At 34.9% G+C, this 21,835-nt stretch overlaps 1 protein-coding gene across 1 annotated transcript; it reads right to left on the bottom strand.

The window, feature by feature from the left end:
• Nucleotides 1-7,002: 7,002 nt before the first annotated feature.
• LOC105034206 (sulfite oxidase) lies at nt 7,003-16,773 on the bottom strand. Its single transcript, XM_010909260.2, is given in 14 exon segments — nt 7,003-7,275; nt 7,278-7,296; nt 8,892-9,107; nt 9,204-9,251; nt 11,586-11,687; nt 11,762-11,872; nt 12,488-12,583; nt 12,771-12,847; nt 12,850-12,888; nt 13,892-13,973; nt 14,059-14,095; nt 14,182-14,244; nt 14,396-14,511; nt 16,642-16,773. Coding segments are annotated over 14 exon segments (1,167 nt in total). The 5' UTR covers nt 16,717-16,773; the 3' UTR covers nt 7,003-7,189.
• Nucleotides 16,774-21,835: the final 5,062 nt, after the last annotated feature.

Genomic DNA, 21,835 nt, shown 5'->3' with positions numbered 1-21,835 from the left:
CACTCATACATACATACATACATATATAAATACACATACATACATACACACACATACACACATATACATATATACACATATATATACATACATAGATATATATATATATATAATATATACATACATACACTAGATAAGGTTAGCAATTGGACGGATGAGTCAGATATAGATCAAATAAAAATTTATCAATCCAAAATTGATATATTTAATGGATTAAATAGATTAAATGAATCAAATTAAATAGGTTAAAAATAAGTTTAGCATGTTTAAACAAATTAAATGGAACAGATTATGATTTGATCCAATTATTAAATGATTCGAAACAAATTAGATAGATTAAAGATTTAAATTTGAATCCAATCGATTTAATAAATAGATTTAGATAAGTTAATTTTCTTTTATCTAAATTTATTTATATCAAATCTAAATCTATCAACAAAAATTAATTTTTCTATTGAATTGAAAGATTAGATCATAGATTGCTGCCCTTAATACTGGAGTGATTTGTTTTGGTGTCCAACTAGCATTTCTACCGAGAGAGGTTCTTTCATTCAAACACCGAAGAAAAAAAAAAAACACCGACTGTTACTTTTCAGTTTGGACCAAAAAGAAACAAAACACCGACGGCTGCTCATGTGATTCATTCCAGAGAGACAGCATCACCTCAACGCAAAATCCCAGAGTACATGAGTACCGCACTCCCTTACAGCTCTCCAAAAATGACCGAAGTCTTCTGATTTAACCTCACGTGAGCATGTGCCAATGTCACAGAGCACCAAGCAGGTGACACGTTCCACCGACAAGTTTTGGCTCAGTCAAAGCCCTCTGCCACCACTCCAAATCTGAATATTTTATAGGTGGAGGCCCACAGCTCCACGTTACTAAGAGAGATAAAAGAGTTGCTGCAGCCAACTTTTCATCATCTGTCGCGGATAACGAGCATATACAAGACAGCGTCGATGGATTGATATCTGATAGAAGTTTTTCGGTCTTTAAGTCAAAAAAAAAATTAATAAATAATAATTTTTAAATATAAAAAATAACAGTGTTCGATCTCGAAATAATTTATCAGTATTATTTATTTATTTTTTTATAAATAATTTTGATATAATCATCGAGTATGTGATTTTGTTTTTTATGGTGCTAAATTATCAGACCATATATATATAATTAGTGAGACATTAATTCTCCTTAATAGCTGTGACACGTAGTTGATAACCATTTGTGACGGTTATGATATGTTGAGCAGATTAGCAGATCATATGTCGGTAGAATCGACTATATGTCGGTAAAATTTATGAGCGATCGTCCGCTAGTAATTCTATTATGACGACGGTTTAGGTCGTTCGCTGTCGATCGTAGTAGTCGAATCATTAGTCGGTCAGCCGACAGTAAGTCGGTGCTGTTCGCTCAGTCGGTTGATAAAGTCGAAACCGCTTGTTCAGTCGATGTGCAGTCGGAGTCACGGTGATCAAAGTCGGAGGTCGGTCGGTTTACCCCAACAAGAGTATATATATATATATATATGCTAGATTCTGCCCGAACAGATCCCAACTGCCAACCGATCAAATTCTTTTTTATTGGATCGGTGTATATGTTAGAGCTTTTTTTTATAAACTAATGGAGAAGTTCGAAGGGTGTTAGCTGAACTGGTATGTTAAAAAAAAAAGTAGCATTCAATGGTATGCGATGCGATGTAAGGCCAGCGCATACGACCGTCATCATCTCTTCTACTGTCATTTTTCGGTAACCCTCCCATCCACCTCCTCTCTTCTTCTCTCTCTCCCCCCACTCACGACCGCCGTCTTCCAGTAACCCCCTCCCCCACCCGTGCCTCCTCTCTTCTTCTCTCTCTCCCCCCACTCACGGCTGCCATCTTTCGGTAAACCCCCCCACCCACGCCTCCTCTCTTCTTCTCTCTCCTGCAGTCACCATCTCATTTTCTCCCAAGTCGAGTTTTCCATCCTGCAGCCGTCATCTCCTCTCCTCCCAAATCCCCCACCGGCCATTAGTAAATATTTTGTATGAATCCTTAATAGTATTTCTCTCGCCTATTAGCTGACTTGGCATGTTAAAAAAAAAAAAAAGAGAGATGCGACTGTGACATAATGCAACTGAACTCTTATGCTAGAGGCACCTTCATGGTTGACGAAGGTGCCTTTATTCACCATGAAGGCACCTTCATCGGCGCCTTCACGAGATCGGATTCGGATGCCACGGATCGCTCAGATCATTAGCAACCGTCGTTCCTTTCTCTCAATTTCTAGTAAATAAATATAAATAAAAACTACGAATAATAAATATAAATAGACTATAAATGAACACAAATTCTATGCGGATAAATAAAAACTATGAATAATAAACGCAAGCTCTGTGCCCATAAATAAATACAAACTCGAGATTCAAAAATTGAGTGATTCTAGGGTCCACTCATGATAAACAAACGATAAATAACAAGAAAGGAGAATAAACACTAAATACCGCAGAAATAAACATAAACTATCGGAGAATAAATACAAACTCTAAATAATAAACAGGAACTCTGAATAATAAACACAAACTCTGTATAGATAAATAAAAACTTCTCAGGATAAATACAAATTTGAGGTTTAAAAGTTGAGTGATCCAATGGTCCACTTAGGATAAAATACAAGAGAGATGATAAATACTAAATTCTATCCAAATAAATACAAACTATCAAAAAATAAATAAAAATATCAAATAATAAACAGAAACTGCGAATAATAAACATAAACTTCGATTAGATTTCGATTGAAGTTTGTATTTATTATTTGGAGTTTGTGTTTATCTTTCGATAGTTTGTATTTATTTATACAGGACTTAGTGTTTATCCTCTCTTGTTGTTTGTCATGGTGGATCTTAGGACCACTCGATGAGTTTGTATTTATTCTGAGAAATTTTTGTTTATCGGCATAGAGTTTATGTTTATTATTCATAATTTCTGTTTATTATTCAAAATTTATATTTATTATTCACAGTTTGTGTTTATTATTTGTAATTTATATTTATTATTCGAAGTTTGTATTTATTATTCACAGTTTCTATTTATTATTTAAAATTTGTGTTTATCTTCCGATAGTTTATGTTTATTTGGAATAGGACTTAGTCTTTATCATCTTCTCTCTTATGTTTTATCTTGGGTGGACCATTAGATCACTCAACTTTTGAACTCCGATTTTGTGTTTATCTTGAGAAATTTCTGTTTATCGACATGGAGTCTGCGTTTATTATTCACAGTTTTTGTTTATCTATACAAAGGTCCGAATTATGATTTGATCCGAAGCTTCCGCATTGTGACTCTAATGAAATTTTTTGTGAGGTCTACGATGGTAGACCAGTATAAATATATTATTTATCTTGAAAATTTTTACTTATCGGTACTTTATTATTTGCAGTTTATGTTTATCGGCTCGGAGCTGTCTGCTGTTATGAAGGAGCTTTCTTGCCTGCAAACTGCTATCATTTATTGTCATCTATTCACCATGATGGATTTCGGACAGTTTTCAGAGCTGTGCATGGGCGACCTAAAGTAAATTGGATTCTCGTAAAAAAAGAAAGCAGAAATGAAGGCATTTATATGGAGCATGTAGGCACCTATATGCTCCAGGCGCCTACATGGAGCATGCAGGCGCCTTCGTTTCAGATTTCTTCGACAATCTCTCCGATTTTAGATTTAAATTTTATTGATTTATTAACCCTTGTTCCGTAAATGAAGAAAGAGGAAGAAGAGGATGCGGGTCGGAGGAAAAAAATCTTCAGGAAGGTGCCTTCATGCATGATTCTAGGCGCCTACATCTTGATTGTAGGCATTCGATAATCTTTCCTATTTTAGGTTTAAATTTTGTTGATTTATTAACTCTTGTTCCGTGACTGATGGAGGAAGAAGAGGACGTGGGTTAGAGAAAAAAGAAACCTTCAGGAATGCACCTTCATGCATGATTGTAGGTGCCTATATCTTGATTGTAGGCGCCTACAATCAAGATGTAGGCGTCTACAATCATACATGAAAGCATCTTCCTGAAGATTTTTTTTCCATAGAACAGAGGATTCGCGTCCTTTTCTTCTTTCTTCTTCGTTCATAAAATAGGACTAATAAATCAACAAAATTGAAGCTTGCATGAGGATGCTTTCAGGCATCTGTAAGTGCCTACAATTCCCAAAAGTGCCTACAATTTCATGTAGGCACCTACAATTCACATGTAGGCGCATACATAGGAACTGTAGGCACCTACAATTCCTATGTAGGTGCCTACATGCGATGAAGGTGCCTTCATGCTTCATTTCAGGTTCTTTCGTCAAGCTCTCTGATTTTAGGCTTAAATTTTGTTGATTTATTAATCCTATTCTGTGAATTAAGAAGCCATGAATGAAGGAGGAGAAAGAAGAGGACGTTGGTCCTCTGTTTCATGAACAGTTTGTGTTTATCGCCTCAGAGTTTGTGTTTATTCTAATAGAGTTTGTGTTTATTATTCAGAGTTTCTGTTTATTATTCTGGAGTACTTAGTGTTTATTTTATCCATGATTGTATTTATCCTATCCTAGGTTATTTGCAGTTTGTGTTTATCCTCTCAATATAAATACAAACAATAAGAAACAATAATGAGAATATAAATTTTTGAGTGTAATTCATACAAAATATTTACTAATGGTCGGTAGAGGGTTTGGGATGAGAGAAGATGACAGCCGCGGGATGGGGAACTCGGTTTGGGAGGAGATGAGATGGTGACCATGGGAGAGAGAGAAGAAGAGAGGAGGCACGGCTGGGGGGGGTTATCGGAAGACGGCGGCCATGGATGGGGGGAGAGAGAGAAGAAGAGAGGAGGTGCGGGGGGGATATAGAAAGACGACGGACATCGATGGGGGAGAGAGAGAGAAGAAGAGAGGAGACAGGTGGGGGAGGTTACCAGAAGATGGCAGTGGAGGAGACGATGACATCACATCGTATTTCATTAAATGTTATTTTTTTTTTAACATGCCAGTTCAGCTAATATTCTTCAAACTCCTTCATTAATTTATAAAAAAAAATATTGAGATACGTGTCGATTCAACGGAGGGGGATACAATCGGATAGGAGTTGAGATTCGGCCGAGCAGAACTTAGTCAACCTCATGTGTGTGTGTGTATATATATATATATATATATATATATATAGAGAGAGAGAGAGAGAGAGAGAGAAGCCATTTTGTTTGATGATGGGTCCCATCAGATCAGACACCGTAAAAACAAGAGCTCTTGCTGGATTTCGGCTGTTCTCCGGAGGATGTTGTGCACTAGATTTTATGTTAACAGTAGTGTGGGAAGCAGCAATGATAGTGCCTCCTTTCTTCTCGGCCATTCATGATGGTCAAAAGGCAAGCAGATAAGCCTTTTGACCCTTCATATGGTCTGCTCAAAAGGAGAAAAACGTTTTAACTACCAAACAAATTTAGTTTGGATTCTCTACTGCACATGCTTTGCGCCGAAAGGGCTGACAACATTGAATACCATGTCATCCATCTTGAAGATGGATAGCTAATCGCGCTCCATGTCAAACATCATGTACGTTAGAGATGAGCAACGTATGTCTCCAACATAGATAATACGATAAATAGTTAGAACTATACAGCTTTCTACAATGCAAAATATGTATCATAGGAGATTATAAAAACTCCAAATAAGATAGGAGTATTTAGTTCAAGTACCTTCCTAGTAGAATATGAGATAATGGGAGAAACTTGCCATGTAAAATGCCAAAGGAGGCACAAAAGTATTACATGCAAATGGATTTGCGACAATATGGGATATATGGACCATGTGCTCTGTCTTTGAGTGCATAACCTTGTTTTCACAAAAAAATTGAAGTGACTAATCATTCTTCATTCCTTTTTCCTTTTGTTTATTTTGGTATCCAACTATCCATTATTTTTATTCTTTTGTTTATTAGAATTTTTTTTACTTGATGCCAATAAAATGAAGAAACATATTTTTAGTTGAGAATATTTGCAGGCAAATATATCTTATTTTACCATTTATAAAGCTAGTTTTTTAGATTTAGTATCAGGTTTTAGATCTTGTTAAAAATATCTTTGAGTTGGCAAGCATAGCTTGCGAGTTCTAGCCATATTGGCTTCATAACCTTTTGACACTAGCTAGCATTTTTTAAAGTATACCATAGGGGTTTAAATAAACCGACGTTTAGTGAACAAAGCTCCTTTAAGCTCAGTTTATCTTGCAATCAAATAGATGTCAAGCCAAGTTATTTAATTCTAAGCCAAACTGGAGTTGTTTACAAAGAGATAGTTTAGGGGACCAAAGGAGGGCATGAACGTTTTTCAACATGAAGGTTTTTTAACACATCCGTTTATATTCTTTAAAATAATTATTTCAGTTATATTTTGTTTTTATAGTTAAAATATAATATATTTTCTCCAAATTACTTTTATCTTAAGAATAAATATAAAATAAGTTTATAAAAAAAAAATCAGATAATATTTAATGAAATTAGTTCCTATGAAAAGGCCAAAAGGGTTCAACAAAATGCTTCACAGACCTAACCAGAAGCCCTTAGGGCGGACGGCTGTCACTCTACTCTTTTCACAGTTAATGAAATGGCCTACCATCTGACACAGGCATTTCAACTTAACACAACTACTCACTATGCCTTCTTCCAACGTGGTTCCTTTGAAGCACTGGCCACTTCAATATTTTCTACCATAAACACTCAGCAGCCAATCTCTGTTTTTTCCTCCTTAAGGCCGTTTAGTATCTGTTTCCAATCTGGGAATAATAATCTTTAACATGAATGAAGAAAACCAACCAGCTGATTAGTACTCTAGGATGGAGAATATCAGAATTCTAGGGTGAAACTGTATTAGCAATTTTGAAAAATATTGAAGTTATGTCGAGCAATAAGAGATCCATGAGAGTTTTCATAAAGTCAACCAGGAACAATTGAAGCCAAGAGGGCTTTAACTCCCAGAAGACAGACCCACACATCTAAGATGGTGGTGGTAAACATATTTTATATGGTTACTTCTCCAGAACAAGACCTGATACAAGTTAAAAAGTACATCAAGCATGACATCTTTGTTCTTATATCACATTACAAAAGATTGATAGGAGACAAAATCACTTAGTTAATTGTCCTCGACACTCCGGTTTGTCGACTTTATAAACTGGAGATGGTGAATCATGGGACAGCTTGAACACAAACACAGTGCCATGATGTGTTGAGTATCCCTCTCAGGTTCCATATGAGCTCTACCTTTTCAGGTGGACATTTGCAGATGAATCAACCTAACCAGAGATAAATGAAGAATATCAGCATCATCTAGCATGAGCAGAAGGATATTTATGCCAATGTTTTCCTGATATCTGAAGGTTTGTATTACTGGGCAATGATAAAGAAAAGTCGAGGTTCGCATGACTTGGTCATTGGAAAAAAAACTTCCATCAAAGAGGTTACTGCTAAGCAGCAATTCCAAAATATTTATACTAATGTTCTAAAACATATAATAAACCAGCTTTATGGAGGAGAGGATCATCCATAAAAATCAGTGTTGTACTACATAATGAAGCAGAGATTTACTATCATGGATAAATTAGCATATTCTCCGTTCTACATGGTTAACCATAAGTATGCACGATAAACAATTAATATGACAGCAGGAGCTGTACATTCATGTGGTCAGAAGCATTGAGGATATAAAGGATACATTGTTGTAAACATAATAACATATTTTTGCAGTGAAATACAAGTACTGGGCTTAATTGCATCAAAACTTAACAAGAATAAAGCCAACAGTACATATTAATGCAATTCTCAAAACATACATTAGTCAATACACCGATAATATGATGTTAGCTTTAAAATGAAATAAGAGGGAGAAACTGGGCTAGCATCATAACTTCGGCTTACTGATAATAACATTTATCAAATACAAAAAAAGAAAATCAATTAATAGGGATTTTCCTGAAACAACAATAGAAAAAAAAACCTATGGCCTGAAAGGCTGAAACTGATAATTACCAACTAAGCTAAATATGTTTGCTTATCAGTAATTGCATGGGTAGATCCTTCTGACAGAGTTATTATCATTCAATCCATAAGACAGTATCAGCTATGGTCATCACAAGACACCTTCTGGAACAGATGTTACAAATCATAACCTGTTGGTATTTTCATTAGACGTGACATACCAATACCATTTCTATGCTACACCACTAGCCCACCAAACAAACTAAGCATATACCCTTTGTGGATGCTGGTTGGATCCAAAGTGTAATAACTTGGACAGCAAAACTAATGAATAAAGTATCGAAGTACATATATCCATGGACAACACAAACACACAGAAAATGCTATGTAACAAGAAATGTGCTATTCACGGTGCTCCTTTGATGTTATCCCACCTGCTCGTGTTTGGTCTGGTCTCACACCAAAAGATGGCATAGGTTTGATGCCTTAGATGGGTTAATGAGATGTATTTAAGCAGCCATGCTGACAGCAGGTGTCAAAACATATAGAAATTTCAATGTGCACATCCAAAAGAGAGAATTGTCCGTATATCACAATTCACGTAGTTTAACTATTAAAAGTTTTTTTAGCATGTTAATTTGGCATACCGTCATGTAACAGAAAGAGTTCAAAAAAGATTATTAGCCAATGATAATTTTTGATTCAGTGCCCTAAAATCATGCTGCAGTGTCTTTCACCAACTTCCACCAGAAATCGGAAAGTACTACCAGAATAAACAACCCTCGAAAGGACTTCGACATATGACTTGTACTACATTACAACCAGGAGAACATATAATCAAGACCATGCCAGAAAAGATAATCTCCAAATTTAGTAAGTCCATGCTACCAAGAAGATGGCAGGAACTGCATACCGCTTTAGCAATAATCTCAGCATCTCCTGGTATGTCAACAACAGCCTTGAAGAAAACCCAAGCCCATTTATCACTGCTTATATCAGTGGATATATATGGAACATTGCTCTTCTGATATCTAAAAGCTTCCACCCAGGTCTTGCCTCCATCAACAGATATGTCCACTCTCTCAATGCCACGCCCCCCTCCAGACAAAGCATATCCACCAAGAGTGACCTGGATTACATAGACAGATTAAACAACAATCATCAAGGTTAATCTCATCTTGCTTGCTAAAACATGAGCAGATACAGCTGGTGAAGTTTTACCAACCTCTCCTCGCTTAACTATGTCAACATCTTCCAATGAACAAATAGCACACTGCCAGAGCACAAAAATTTTTGGAGAAAAGAAATTAAATGAACAATTCTCAAGAATATTACATGATCAATATGTGATAAAGCAAAACACACATGTTTTCATCCACTGGGAGGACGTAATAATAGCTAATTCTAGAGCTCCGCAATTATTTGAGTAAAAATATGTTGTCAGATTTTCAATTTGGTATCAAGTTGATCGACGAACTTAACTCATCTATAGTAGCTTATCCGTAGTTTTCTATTATTATTTTTTATTCTGAAAAAAGAAAAGCTCAACCCTTCAGTCTTGGGTAGGTATTTTCTGAAGAGTTATATTTTAAATTTGTTGATAGCCATTGAACTCATCATGACCCTATTGATAAGGCACAGATGACTTTGCTGTAGGCAACCTTATTCAGTATTGAAGAAGAATGATTTTATTAATTTAATTATATAACTCAAATACTCCTGGTACCAATCTGCTGCTTCAGCACTTCAGGGGTGTGTCTCCACTCTCTTTTGCATTAAGACTCCAAATAGATACTGCAAAAAAAAAAAAAAAAGAAGAAGCCAGGGATATGATTTTCCTGGAAACACCACCTGAAATGATAATGTTAGGGCAATCAGGATTATGCGGTCTTCCATCTTGGAGGTATCTTGAAAACTTTCAGCTCCTTTCATTACTTTGATCAACCTTCATTAACCACACCCACATGCTCTGGATCAATTGATGATGTTTAGAGTGATGCCCTCTAGATCTTAAGCATTTATATGCTTAAAGCTACCTCAGTTCTTTGCTCCTCTAAAAAGAACTGAGACTCAAGAACTAAGACAACCTACAATGTCATCAAATTGAACCATCCCATCGATAAGAAATCTTGCTTCATCTAAATTAGAGGGTCATATAATGCCTCACCATGAACTATAATCTAACAAGCAAGGCTCACAATTTTGGTACTGGACCCTACACTAATACCATCCTATTACAATGTCAGTACGCGTATGGTATGGTATGGTAAGGTTTGACGTACCAAGTATTGGTATGGTATGGTACCACATACTAGTTCAGTACCTACAAGGTACGATATGCCCAGTATGGCATGGCACCAACCGGTACGGCAAACCTTGCTAACAAGTATATCTTCGATGATAATAACATGACTCTAGAAAAGAAAGAAAGAAACTTGACTCTATAGGCGCCATGAAATTCATGAGCTGCATATCCCTGAAAATAGAAGGATCTAGCACCTTGAATTACTTCATTAGAATTCAAAGAATGAGAGATCCTTGTTTTTCCTAGTGGTTTCTCATTTTCTACATTTCTAATCCTAAAAGAATGAACTTGCAATCAGCTCCTGCATTTAAAGTCATATTGATGTTGCCTTTATAACAAGAAGCATGTGAGGTTAGAGAAGAGGACTGATTTGCAAAAAAAGGCTTGTTTCCCTTGGCACCTAAATTCATCAAAAAGAGAACATAAAAGGAAACTACCATCAGTTAAGAAACATTCCGTTGATATTACTTAGATTGTTCATTGCACGGCACATATATTCTTCTCATCGAACAAGTTTTGCACATAGCTTCAATCTGTGTCCATAATGAGGCATTTGATGTTTCTTGCTAAACTCCAGCACATCAATAGGCAAAATGGGGTGACCTTAAATCGGAATCCAGCTAACACTCAAATAACAAAAAAGGATTAGTATGCATGCGTACATGCTTTTAATATACAAGGTTTTAAATCTCGTGAGATGGAGGCATCCCAGTATCTCTAGGAAATAGGACATCCCACTATCCCATCTAATAGCTGGTCCGATCATGCATCTCGGTAGATATCCTCTATTTTCTCCCCTTCTTTTCTTTCTTTCTTTCTTTTTTTTCTTCCTTCTTTTCTTTCTCTTTTGTCTACCTTTCTTTCTTTCTTTTCCTTTTTCTTTTTCTTATCCCTTTCTTTCTTTTTTTCCTTTTTCTTCTTTCTCTTTCATTTTTCCTTCTTTCCTTCCTTTCTTTCCTTCTTCCTCCATTTCTTTTATTTTCTTCTTCTTCTTTCACTTTTGACCTTTTATCTTCTTTTCTTTCTTTCCTTTTTTTCTCTCCCTATATGGATGAGTTTTGGAGTCCCAACCTCGTCCTAGTCCTGTTTTCTCATAAGAATGGAATGGGATGGTTGGGACACCCCTGGTCCTGCTAGGTTGTAAAACCTTGCTAATGTATGTATATAATAAGAATAAATTGTGTAATATGTCTATGTAGTCCACATCTTTCAGATGCTATAGTACAAATTTACATAAACATAAACCATAAAGGAACTATTGATCAAAACTGTAACTTACATCCATAACAACAGTAAAGATACCTGCACAGGAAAATCCATTTGTGGCTTCCTGGTTGACCAATCAATATTATCCCAATCAACAGTAGGTGGAAACATTTTGTAGTCCTTTTGCATAAAGAATCCCTTTATTCAGGAATAGATGATTAGTCATTGGGTGAAGTGGACAAAATTATGAATGAATCCAGAGATTTGCTAACCTGGCATTCTTCCTCAATTATGTTGATGCGATCCAACCATTTAACAGAGCGTGCACCAATAACACCAGGAACAATCACACGTAGAGGATATCCATGGTCACGTTCGAGTACCTTAACATGGAGGCACCACAGCTGCCTTTGATTAGAATTACCATTCTATATATATTGGGGGGGAAAAAGAGCTTACAGTTCCACTGAGGTTTAAAATTGTTCAATAACTTGCAAAAACAATTGTCAGAGAGCATCAGAAAAGCAACTTATAGAGGAAGATCCTGAACAGTGAAAATAAAAGTTTCTTTAACGGCATCAATACCCAAGAGTTAAGAAAATTATGTTTAATTTTTGTAATTAATTTTCCAATTTTTTCTTAAAAATAAAACCATCTGCTTTGTAAGTTACATTGTCCACCATTATACAGGTTTAGCATAATGAACTACTTTATGAGTTGCATGTAATTATATTGCAGATGCCCAAAGCAAAAATAAGTACTGTCAGTTTGGCATACCAAACAATGTAACCTTCTTTCTTTGTTTTTTATTTTTTTTATTTTTTTTTTTATTTTTTTTAAAACAGGCATGTAATTTCCAAATCAAACCTATCCAAAGGATACAAACAAATGAAATGTGCTTCAGAAACAAACCAAATTGCATCTTGATGTGCAAAATTGCAAGTTGCAACAGTTTACAGAACTCATTTGAGGCCAGTGCCAAGCCTTATTCTGGTTACCTCTCCATTCATTTCATATGCAAGTAAGACATCTGCCGCAGGATTTGTTGCCTGAACCAAGGGTATTGATGCCTTATAAGGGCCGCCATTTTCCTCCTGATGATTGTAGATAGAGAATTAATGAGAAGAACACTTCCATGCACACTAGACAAACACATATGCACACAACCAAACAAACAAACAAAAAGAAAAGGGAAAAGGAAAGAAACAGAACATCTATGCATCAAAATCTGAACTCTTCATATAATATCAGCTCTATTGGAAACAGAAATTGCAAACTTACCGGACACTTGTCAACACTAATGAATTCAACATGCTTTCCTCCCAATGATGTGATGGCAGTGTGTTTTAATACACCACGAGCTCAAGGACATCTGATAACTTGGCTCCTCCCCAGATTGCTGAACAGGTAATAAAGATTTTGTTAAAAAATATTAAACAAAACCACAATTTGAATTAGTTGATAAGCAGAAGCCAAGCCGAATGAGTCTGGTATTCAAGAAATATCAAAAAAGTTTTTTTTTGTTAAAAAAATAAAAACATTTTCAAGTTACTTGAATATTGTTTTTTGGTCTATAATTGACCAGGATTAGGGTAGACAATTGGAGTGGCACCTTAGAGCAGATACTACAAGATTTTTAAGTTGGAGTTGTATTCATGACCTCTCCAGTCCCCCCAATATCTCCCTTTTCTGCCACTGCAGTCAAATGCAATGTTTCATGTTCCAATTCCAATTGAAATGTAGAATACCACATAAACATGGTAGCAGGGCATCTGTACACAACCTTAGCTATTATAATATCCTGAATTCCTTTACTCATGGACTTGCTTCACATGCATCTTTTGACCAAATTTTTGTCCTTGTTTTTTTTTTTTTAAGTCAAATCATGACCAAATCCTACTTTCAGCACTCTCTGCATGCCCCATCATGGACTTGGTTTACATGCTACATTTAACCTACTTACTTTGGGTCAAATTATTAACATTCAGAACCTTTCGTTGATATATTACTGACTAATGAGATTAGAGAAAATGTACATGACTAGAGACTAAAGCGAAAAGGCATGTTTACCAAAGGGAAATGTTCTAAGAAATAGAGATGAGGTATCTTGGTAACATGATGCCCTATGTCAACTTTTTCTAATAGACTGGTTTTATTTCATAAATAAGAAGAAACCTTAATAACAACACTAGCTTCTAGTATAGTTGAATTCATTACATCAAATTTAGATGCATTTCTAGCTGAGCCAGCAAAAGTTGATAAGATTTAAAAGAGACTGCACTTTATTCCTCAACAAGGTCCATGCTTTCACGTAAATCAGTATTTAAGTAGCAATTAGTTTGCATGAAAGACATGTTTCAATAATTTAAACCAGAACACAGAACTCATTAAAGTATACAAACCATTCCCAAGAGCACAGACGTCCCAACCAACGCCCCGCACAGTCCTTGTTTTACTCATTGCTGTCCTCCTATTACCTGCACACTGGACTCATTGAAATCCGTTAGAGCACTAACCCGTCCAAATTTACATACAAGTAAACCGAATTCTCGCCACCAAAACATGGTACCTGCAAAGTGGCAGTCACATCGTACTTCGGTAGTTTCCTACAAATTACATGCAATAAATTTAATTATTTCTTCAAACAAGAAGCAACAAAACTTCCTGTAAACTCAACTCATCTATTACTAACTTGATATCAGCCAGCGACATCTGCATCGGCTTTTCCACAAGACCACCGATGGAAACATAGTAACTGCAACAAATAGACGAAAGTTGTTAGCCTTTTATGATAAAAATTTGATTGTAGCAACTGCTCCAACAAATAGACCCAAATTCTAAGGTTTTTAGGATTAAAAATTCGATTTTGACTAGAGTTTAAGAATGAAATGGGACGAAATTATGACCTGTTGATGTCGTCAACCACTGGAATCGGCCCATGATTTCTCTTGAGGAAGAAGTCGACAGGGGTGACGTATGAGGAGATGAGAGTAGCGCGCGGTGGCTCGGCATTGAAGGGCTCCTGTATTATAAACGGAGAATAGAAGATCAACAATAAAAGATCCAAACTTTGGAATCAATCGGATCAAAGATTGGTTCTAGGTATATCCACAATTGAAAACCCTAATAAATTAAGGTAGGAGAAAATGGCCCTCATTTCTTGGCCTCATCCGAAACCCTAACCCTGAATTGGTGATAGATCGAGGAAGTAATGGTGGATGGCCGTTGATTCGCCGGCGGCGATGGAAGGATGGCGACAGGGGCGTTATTCTCTTTGGCACTGAGTTGTGTTGGATGAGTGTGCTGCTGCGGACCCCAACCATGGTAACAAAAGGTTCCCCTGTAGCACGCCCAGAGGCGAGACAGATCCACCACCTAGTAGTGGATCGATCCAACAACGAACTAACACGCACAAATATAAACAAAAAAGAAACCAAAGGAATAAAGAGTAATTTAGATATGTCTGCTCGTGGTTGGATTGGCTCACTAGCTTAGTGGTGGATCTGGACCAACTAAAAATTTAATGACTAATACTGGATTGAGCCAAATATACCCAATTTACATTGTATTTGAGCTAGATTTAAAATAGCTTGAATTAATATTAAGTATTTATAGAAAGTCAGCAACTTGTATATAACTTGCATGTTTATAATAGGCTACTAATACAACTTGAGAAATGCAACTCAAGTTAAGACCAACCAAAGAATATGTAATGGACTTATGAATAAAACGAAGTTTTATCTATGATCGAACTTTAGCTCAGGCATTATCATCCCTCGTTATTTAAGGTAAGAGTGATGGATTTCGAAGAGGTCGATCTTCTTTTTAGACAACCATTTCGCAGTATCATGATTTTGCAAGCATTAGGTTTGATCTATTTGAGAAACTTGTTTTTAGCTAGAGATGAAGGTACAAGTAGAAGATAGGCTTTGATCGAGATAGAAGTTTTGACTCCAAATTAACACAACTTGATATGAGCTTCTCAAAACATCCAATTCTGCAATAATATCATTTTGTTTCTTATCATTTTGCTCTCTTTTTCGACTGTCTTATCTTCTTACATGATGTAAAAGCTTATGGTTGTTTTTTAAGAAGAAAAAAACAACTTGATTTTTAAATGCCAACTTAGATTTCACAGTTGAGTCAATTTACTCAAGCTACAACTGATCTGACTCTCAGTTATGCAATGAAGAAAGACAATCAATGTCAGAACAGGTATGCCAATGAGTTGGACTTGATTGCTTGGTCATTGTAATCATAAACCATTCCACAAAGACGAGTCAATCCCAACAACACCATGAACTGGATCTTTTGAACCCTATGGCTCTTTACAACCACCTTTTAGCTCACTTTTTACAACCATAGCTACATGGACAAAATTTTTTAGTCATCATCCAGCTTAATGCCATGTCCTATCTTTCCTCCAGCAACAAGCCTCAAATTGGCTGCTTCTCGGCCCAAAACTAAACACAATCATCAGATCATCGAATGGTCTGATTAGTATCATGCTATAAGATACCTTGAGAAAATATCTAGCTTGCATTACATGCACATATATAATTTAAGGAAGATATATAATTTAACTCTCACAAACAATCCATAGAAAGGTAGAAATCCAAAGTGGGGCCTAAATCCTGTTCAATGATGTTTGTGAAAGCTATTCATTAATTTAGCACTGCTCATAATCTATTGTTAGCTTTACCAAAACATCAAGTGTTCTTGAGGGTTGTTTGTTTAATTTAGCATTGGTTATTTTTCTTGTTAGCTTTGCAATGATATTCCTATAGAAGCCATCTTCTTGAACCATAAAATCCATAACACCCTGGAAATCAAACATATCCACCTAAGGTGACATTTGTTAATAGTCTAAGTTCATCTCACTATTTGAGAAAGGAGAGAGATATCTATCTGTAAATAAAAGAGTGCAATCTTATAGTTCATTCAGCTGATAATTTTGTTATCGTAATCAACTACCACTTCTAAAATACCTCATTGTTTTAAAAAACAATTGGAATCTTTCAAAATCTTATAAATCGCTTGCGTGCTCCTCCCTTAAGAAGATTTAATCCAACAAATACACTTCAAAAAAGTCTTATAAATCACCAGAAGTTAAAAAAGTGAAGAGAGAGAGAGCTCATGATTAAAGACTCACCTTGGCATTGATTCTGAGGCATGGGTGGCGAGGGGGCTCTTCAGAGTAATCGAAGGGACCTCTCAACCCTTCCATTCTCTCTCTCTCTCTCTCTCTCTGTGTGTGTGTGTGGCCGCTGAGACCGACTCTTGTGCGTTTGGCGTAGCGGTAGGCTAACCGCTTTTAAAGGCAAGGAGAAACTAGCACGTGCCCCTCGGATGACGATAACTTGTTCCTTACTCGTCGCTTTAGTTAAACCGGTTCCCCAGCATCATTTATTTGATTATAGAAGAAAAATCATCAAACTAAACAGGGGTTATCATTCATGGGAATTTCTAATTACATGGAAGAATTTTAATTGCCGAAGAAAAAAAAAAAAATCTTTGCAGAGCTCTCTTTTTCATTTAAAATCAACGATCAGTGGTGAATCTAGAGATATGCAACCAATCATAATTGTGTTATATATGTAATGTGATGGTCAGAATTTTACACTATTAAGGTTATGAACAGTTGAAAGAAAACCATTGGCAAGCTTAGCATTGGATTCTCCCATTGCATTTCTTATCAAGTAATTCTACCAGGCTTTTGTTACGAGTGCACGAATCATTCCCTTGCCATGTAGGAATGGAAGATTGATGCAACTTGCAAATTTGTTATTAAACAAGTTTGTTGATAATAATTGCCAAATCAGCAATTTTGGATTTGATGTAACTTTTTATGTGCGTATAATGAGAGCTCCGAAGTAATTTCCTTTCTTACCATCATAAGCTATGAAGCTATATCAATATTATTAGATTGTGATGAATTGCTCATGCTTATTGGAAAGATGACGTATTCTAGAGGAAAACTTGATAGAATTGTTTGACTAAAGCTTGCTCTCCAATTTGATAAACTATGAGTGCTTGTATCCTTAGACTATTAGTGCATGCCTCGTGATGGTTTGGTTCTCTTGGCTTCCTTTCCCGAGTTAATTACCATCCAAGTAATGTTTGAAGTGAGACATAAGTTTGAGAGGACAAGATGTTAACCCTATATTTAATATAAAAATTCCAAAGATGATGTTAGATTTAAAAGATATGAAAAGCAAGTGTGTGGGTGGATGTGGTATGCTTATCCAAACTAGAACCTGATATAAAGATTGTCTTACAAATTTAATGTCCAAGAATTAAGATTCATTGTCCATCTAGCTAGAGGTATGGAGTTGGCAAAATTGAACCAAATTAGCTAGGTTAGATTTGACCTAGCTCATTTTGAAAGTCCATACTCAATTTGTTGGCCATATTTCAAACCCGCTTGCAAATCAAATATAAAATTTGGGTGCAACCTTAATCAGAGCCATTTAGAAAATGAATCAAAATCTAGAATCACTATGAATTTGAAACCAATTCGATTATGCCAGTCATAAATTTATCCAACCATGTGTCATGCCATTTATCATCATTTAATAAGGAATTGTAAGGACTCCCTTCCATATTCTCTCATGTAAAGTGAAAAAATCCTCCTCCTTCCCCATCATTTTTGGCACTCCATGTGAGGAGAGCTGAACAGAGCTTTGTGTCTTTAAAATTGTAAGGATGATCAAGCTCAAAACAAACTCAACAGTAAGCAATATACTGAGCCTGATGTTCTACCTTTTTTTTTTTTTTTTTTTTTTTTTTTTTTTTTTTTTTTTTTGAGGGTTAAAGGTTGCGTGGATTTGGATTTTTTTTTTTTTACATAGATATATTTGACTCATTTAGATAACTAGCCTCACATCGACTTAAGGTTGCATTTAATAGCTGACAATCTATTTAGATTGCTAACAATTTAATATGATAATTTGAATTACTGTATTTGATATACTTTTTGGATGGTAATCTATATTGACTTGAGAAAGATAGTTATTCAGATTATTATTTTTTTGATAATATTATAATAAAAATTTTAAATAAAATTATTTCTCAAAAAAATCACACAAAACTCATTGTCCAACCCTCCATCCTCGTCCCCCCCACCTCCCTGCACGTGCGCTCCTGGCCTGTGGCTCCTCCATCTTCCTTTACTTATCTGCAGCTCTCTCGTCTTTGTCCTCCACCATCCCTCCGTGGCTCCTGCACGTCCATCCCCACATCTCCATGGCTCCACACGCACCTGTCTCCTCTCCAACCTCTCAGTATCCGTGGTTCTCCACATCTCTCGATCTGCTATTTTTTCGCACTACTACTATACCTATATCAATTTCGTTATTTCTCTTCAAGAAATAAGAAGTACGTTGGACGAAATTATTAGAGATATTTTGAGAATTTAATTTCATATTATCAGTAATTGACTGTTATATCAAATATGTCTACCAAAATTTTCAATAATTTTATTGTAATATTATCTATATATATCAAATACAGTAATAATATTATTAATAATATAATAATAATAATTTATATTATTTTTTAAAATTATCTGATTGAACCGAATGCAACCTAAATTTTTTTTTTTTTCCCTCGGTGTTGTTCGTTGTTACTGTTGTTAGAAAATGAAGCCATGCTCGTTTTCCTGGTAATTAATGAAGTTGTGTTTGCTTAGTACGCAGACAAATAGCTTGATCTATCAGCATTCATGCTAACGTTAATAATTTCAAAATTAAATAGTCCTCGATAGGTATCATGAATGCATGCATCTTGGCTCCTTTGGAGCAGCTCTCGTACTGGTGACCAGCGTCCCCACACACATCATTTCCTTGTACTTCCTACAACAAGCAGTCCAGCAGCAGTTTAGCCACCGGAACTTGAATGAAAGCACTGCATGTGTCCTTTTTGTCACAATTTTATGATTTTATTTTTGATGAAATGTATGTAATACTAGCTGCCAGAGGCGTGTGGCCATTTGTTGATTAATGTAAGCTTTCCATCCGTCATATCGTGACCAACTTTTTTTTTTTTTTTGGTAAGAAATGTCGCCACCAACTTTGAAGCTCGGTTAATTTACAGGTTTTGTTTGTCCTGCGTTACAGTCCAGTTGCATGCAGATTATTATTATTATTATTATTATTTTTTTATTTTCAGAAGTATCTCTTCCTCCGTCATATTCCTCAAATTACCGTCCACGTTGAACCAAACTAGCCAGAACCTGATGTAAAGATTGCCTTATAAATTTAATGTCTAAAAATTAAGATTCATTATCTATCTAGCTATGGTACGGAGTTGGCAAAATTGAACCAAACTGGCTAGGTTAAATTTGACCTAGCTTATTTCGAAAATCCATACTCAATTCGTTGGCCATATTTCAAACCCTCTTTCAAATCAAATATAAAATTTGGATGCAATCTTAATCGAAACCATTCAGAAAATGAATCAAAATCTAGAATCACTATAAATTTGAAACCGATTCTATTATGCCAGTTATAAATTTATCTAACCACGCATCACATCATTTATCATCGTAAGGACTCCCTTCCATATTCTCCCAGGTAAAGTGGAAAAATCCCTCTTCTTCCCCATGATTTTCGGTACTCCATGTGAGTAGAGCTGAATAGAACTTTATATCATTAAAACTATAAAGATGATTAATCTCAAAGCAAACTCAACAGTAAGCAATATATTGAGTCTCTGATGTTTTTTTTTTTTTTTTTTTTTGGCGAGCTAGAGGTTGCATGAATTTGGATTTTTTTTTTTTTTTTGTTGGGGGTGGACGTAGGATTTGACTCATTTAGACAACTAGCCTCACATCGACTTAAAATCTGTCTTTTTTTTTTTCTTACCATTGTTTGTTGTTACTGTTGTCAGAAAATGAAGCCATGTTCGTTTTCCTGGTAATTAATGAAGTTGTGTTTGCTTAGTAGCAGACAAATAGCTCGATCTATTAGCATTCATGCTTATGTTAATAATTTCAAAATTAAATCATCCTCGATAGGTATCATGAATGCATGTATCTTGGCTCCTTTGGAGCAGCTCGTAGTGGTGACCAGCGTCCCCACACACATCATCTCCTTGTAGTTGTACTTCCTACAATAAGCAGTACAATAGGAGTTTAGCCACCGGAACTAGAATGAAAGCACTTCGTGTGTCCTTTTGTCACAATTTTATGACTTCTTTTTTTTGATGCAATGTATGTTACGCTAGCTGCCAGAGGCGCGTGGCCATTTGATGATTAATGTAAGCTTTCCATCTGTCATATCGTCACCAACCTTTTTATTTTTTTTGGTAAGAAATGTCGTCGCCAACTTTGAAGCTTGGTTAATTTATAGGTTTTGTTTGTCCTGCGTTACGTAGAACAGTCCAGTTGCACGCAGTTTTTTTTATTATTATTTATTTATTTTTTATTTTTAAAAGTCCCCCCTTTCCATCTTATTTTTCAAACGATGGCACCAAGGTGTTTTTTTTTTTTTTTTTTTGGGTAAACGGAGGGCCGATGGAGAACCCACCGCCGGTTTCTTTTGTTGTGTGTTGGGGGGGGGGGGGGGGGGGGGGTGTTGTTGGGAGGAAGGGAGGGGAAACGAGGAGAAAAAATAAAAATAATGATATGATGATGATGATGATGATGATGATAAAATATTAATTTATTTTAAAAATGAATAATTATTTTTAAAATTTATTTTATCATTATTTTAAAAACTTAATTTTTTTCATTACATAAAATAATTTATTTTTAAATATTTTTAAATATTTTATTTTATTATTATTTTATTATTTCTTATTTTTTAAGCATTTTTCAATATTATTTTTAAAAGTAATATTTTATTATTATTTTAAAAATCTACTTTTTTTCCTTCTCTTTTATTTCAAAATAGATTTTTAAAATAATAATAAATTATTAATTTTAAAAAATTATTCTTTAAAAAATTATTCTTAAAAATAATTTTTAAAATAATTTTTTAACAATTATTTTTTAAAATAATTTATTTTTAAAATAATACTTAATTTTTTTTTCCTTCTCCTCTTGCACTCTTTTGGTTAGACAATTTAAAAATAAAACTTTATTATTTTTTAAAAATCTTCATTTTTCCTTCCTTTCACATATTTTTTAAAATTATCTTTTAAAATTATTATTTAAATTTTTATCATTATTTTAAAAATATATTTTTATTAAAATATCCTTCTATTTTAAAATTTTTTAATAATTTATTATTATTATTTTTAATGCTTATTTTTATTTTTTATTATTTTAATTATTTTAATATAATAATATTATTATGATTAATAATAAATTATTATTATTATTATTTGATTAATAATATTATTTT

Source organism: Elaeis guineensis, chromosome 9, assembly GCF_000442705.2.
Source record: "Elaeis guineensis isolate ETL-2024a chromosome 9, EG11, whole genome shotgun sequence".
Classification (NCBI taxonomy): domain Eukaryota; kingdom Viridiplantae; phylum Streptophyta; class Magnoliopsida; order Arecales; family Arecaceae; genus Elaeis; species Elaeis guineensis.
Note: the sequence above shows the minus strand (reverse complement) of the source record. Positions and strands in the feature narration are given on the sequence as shown.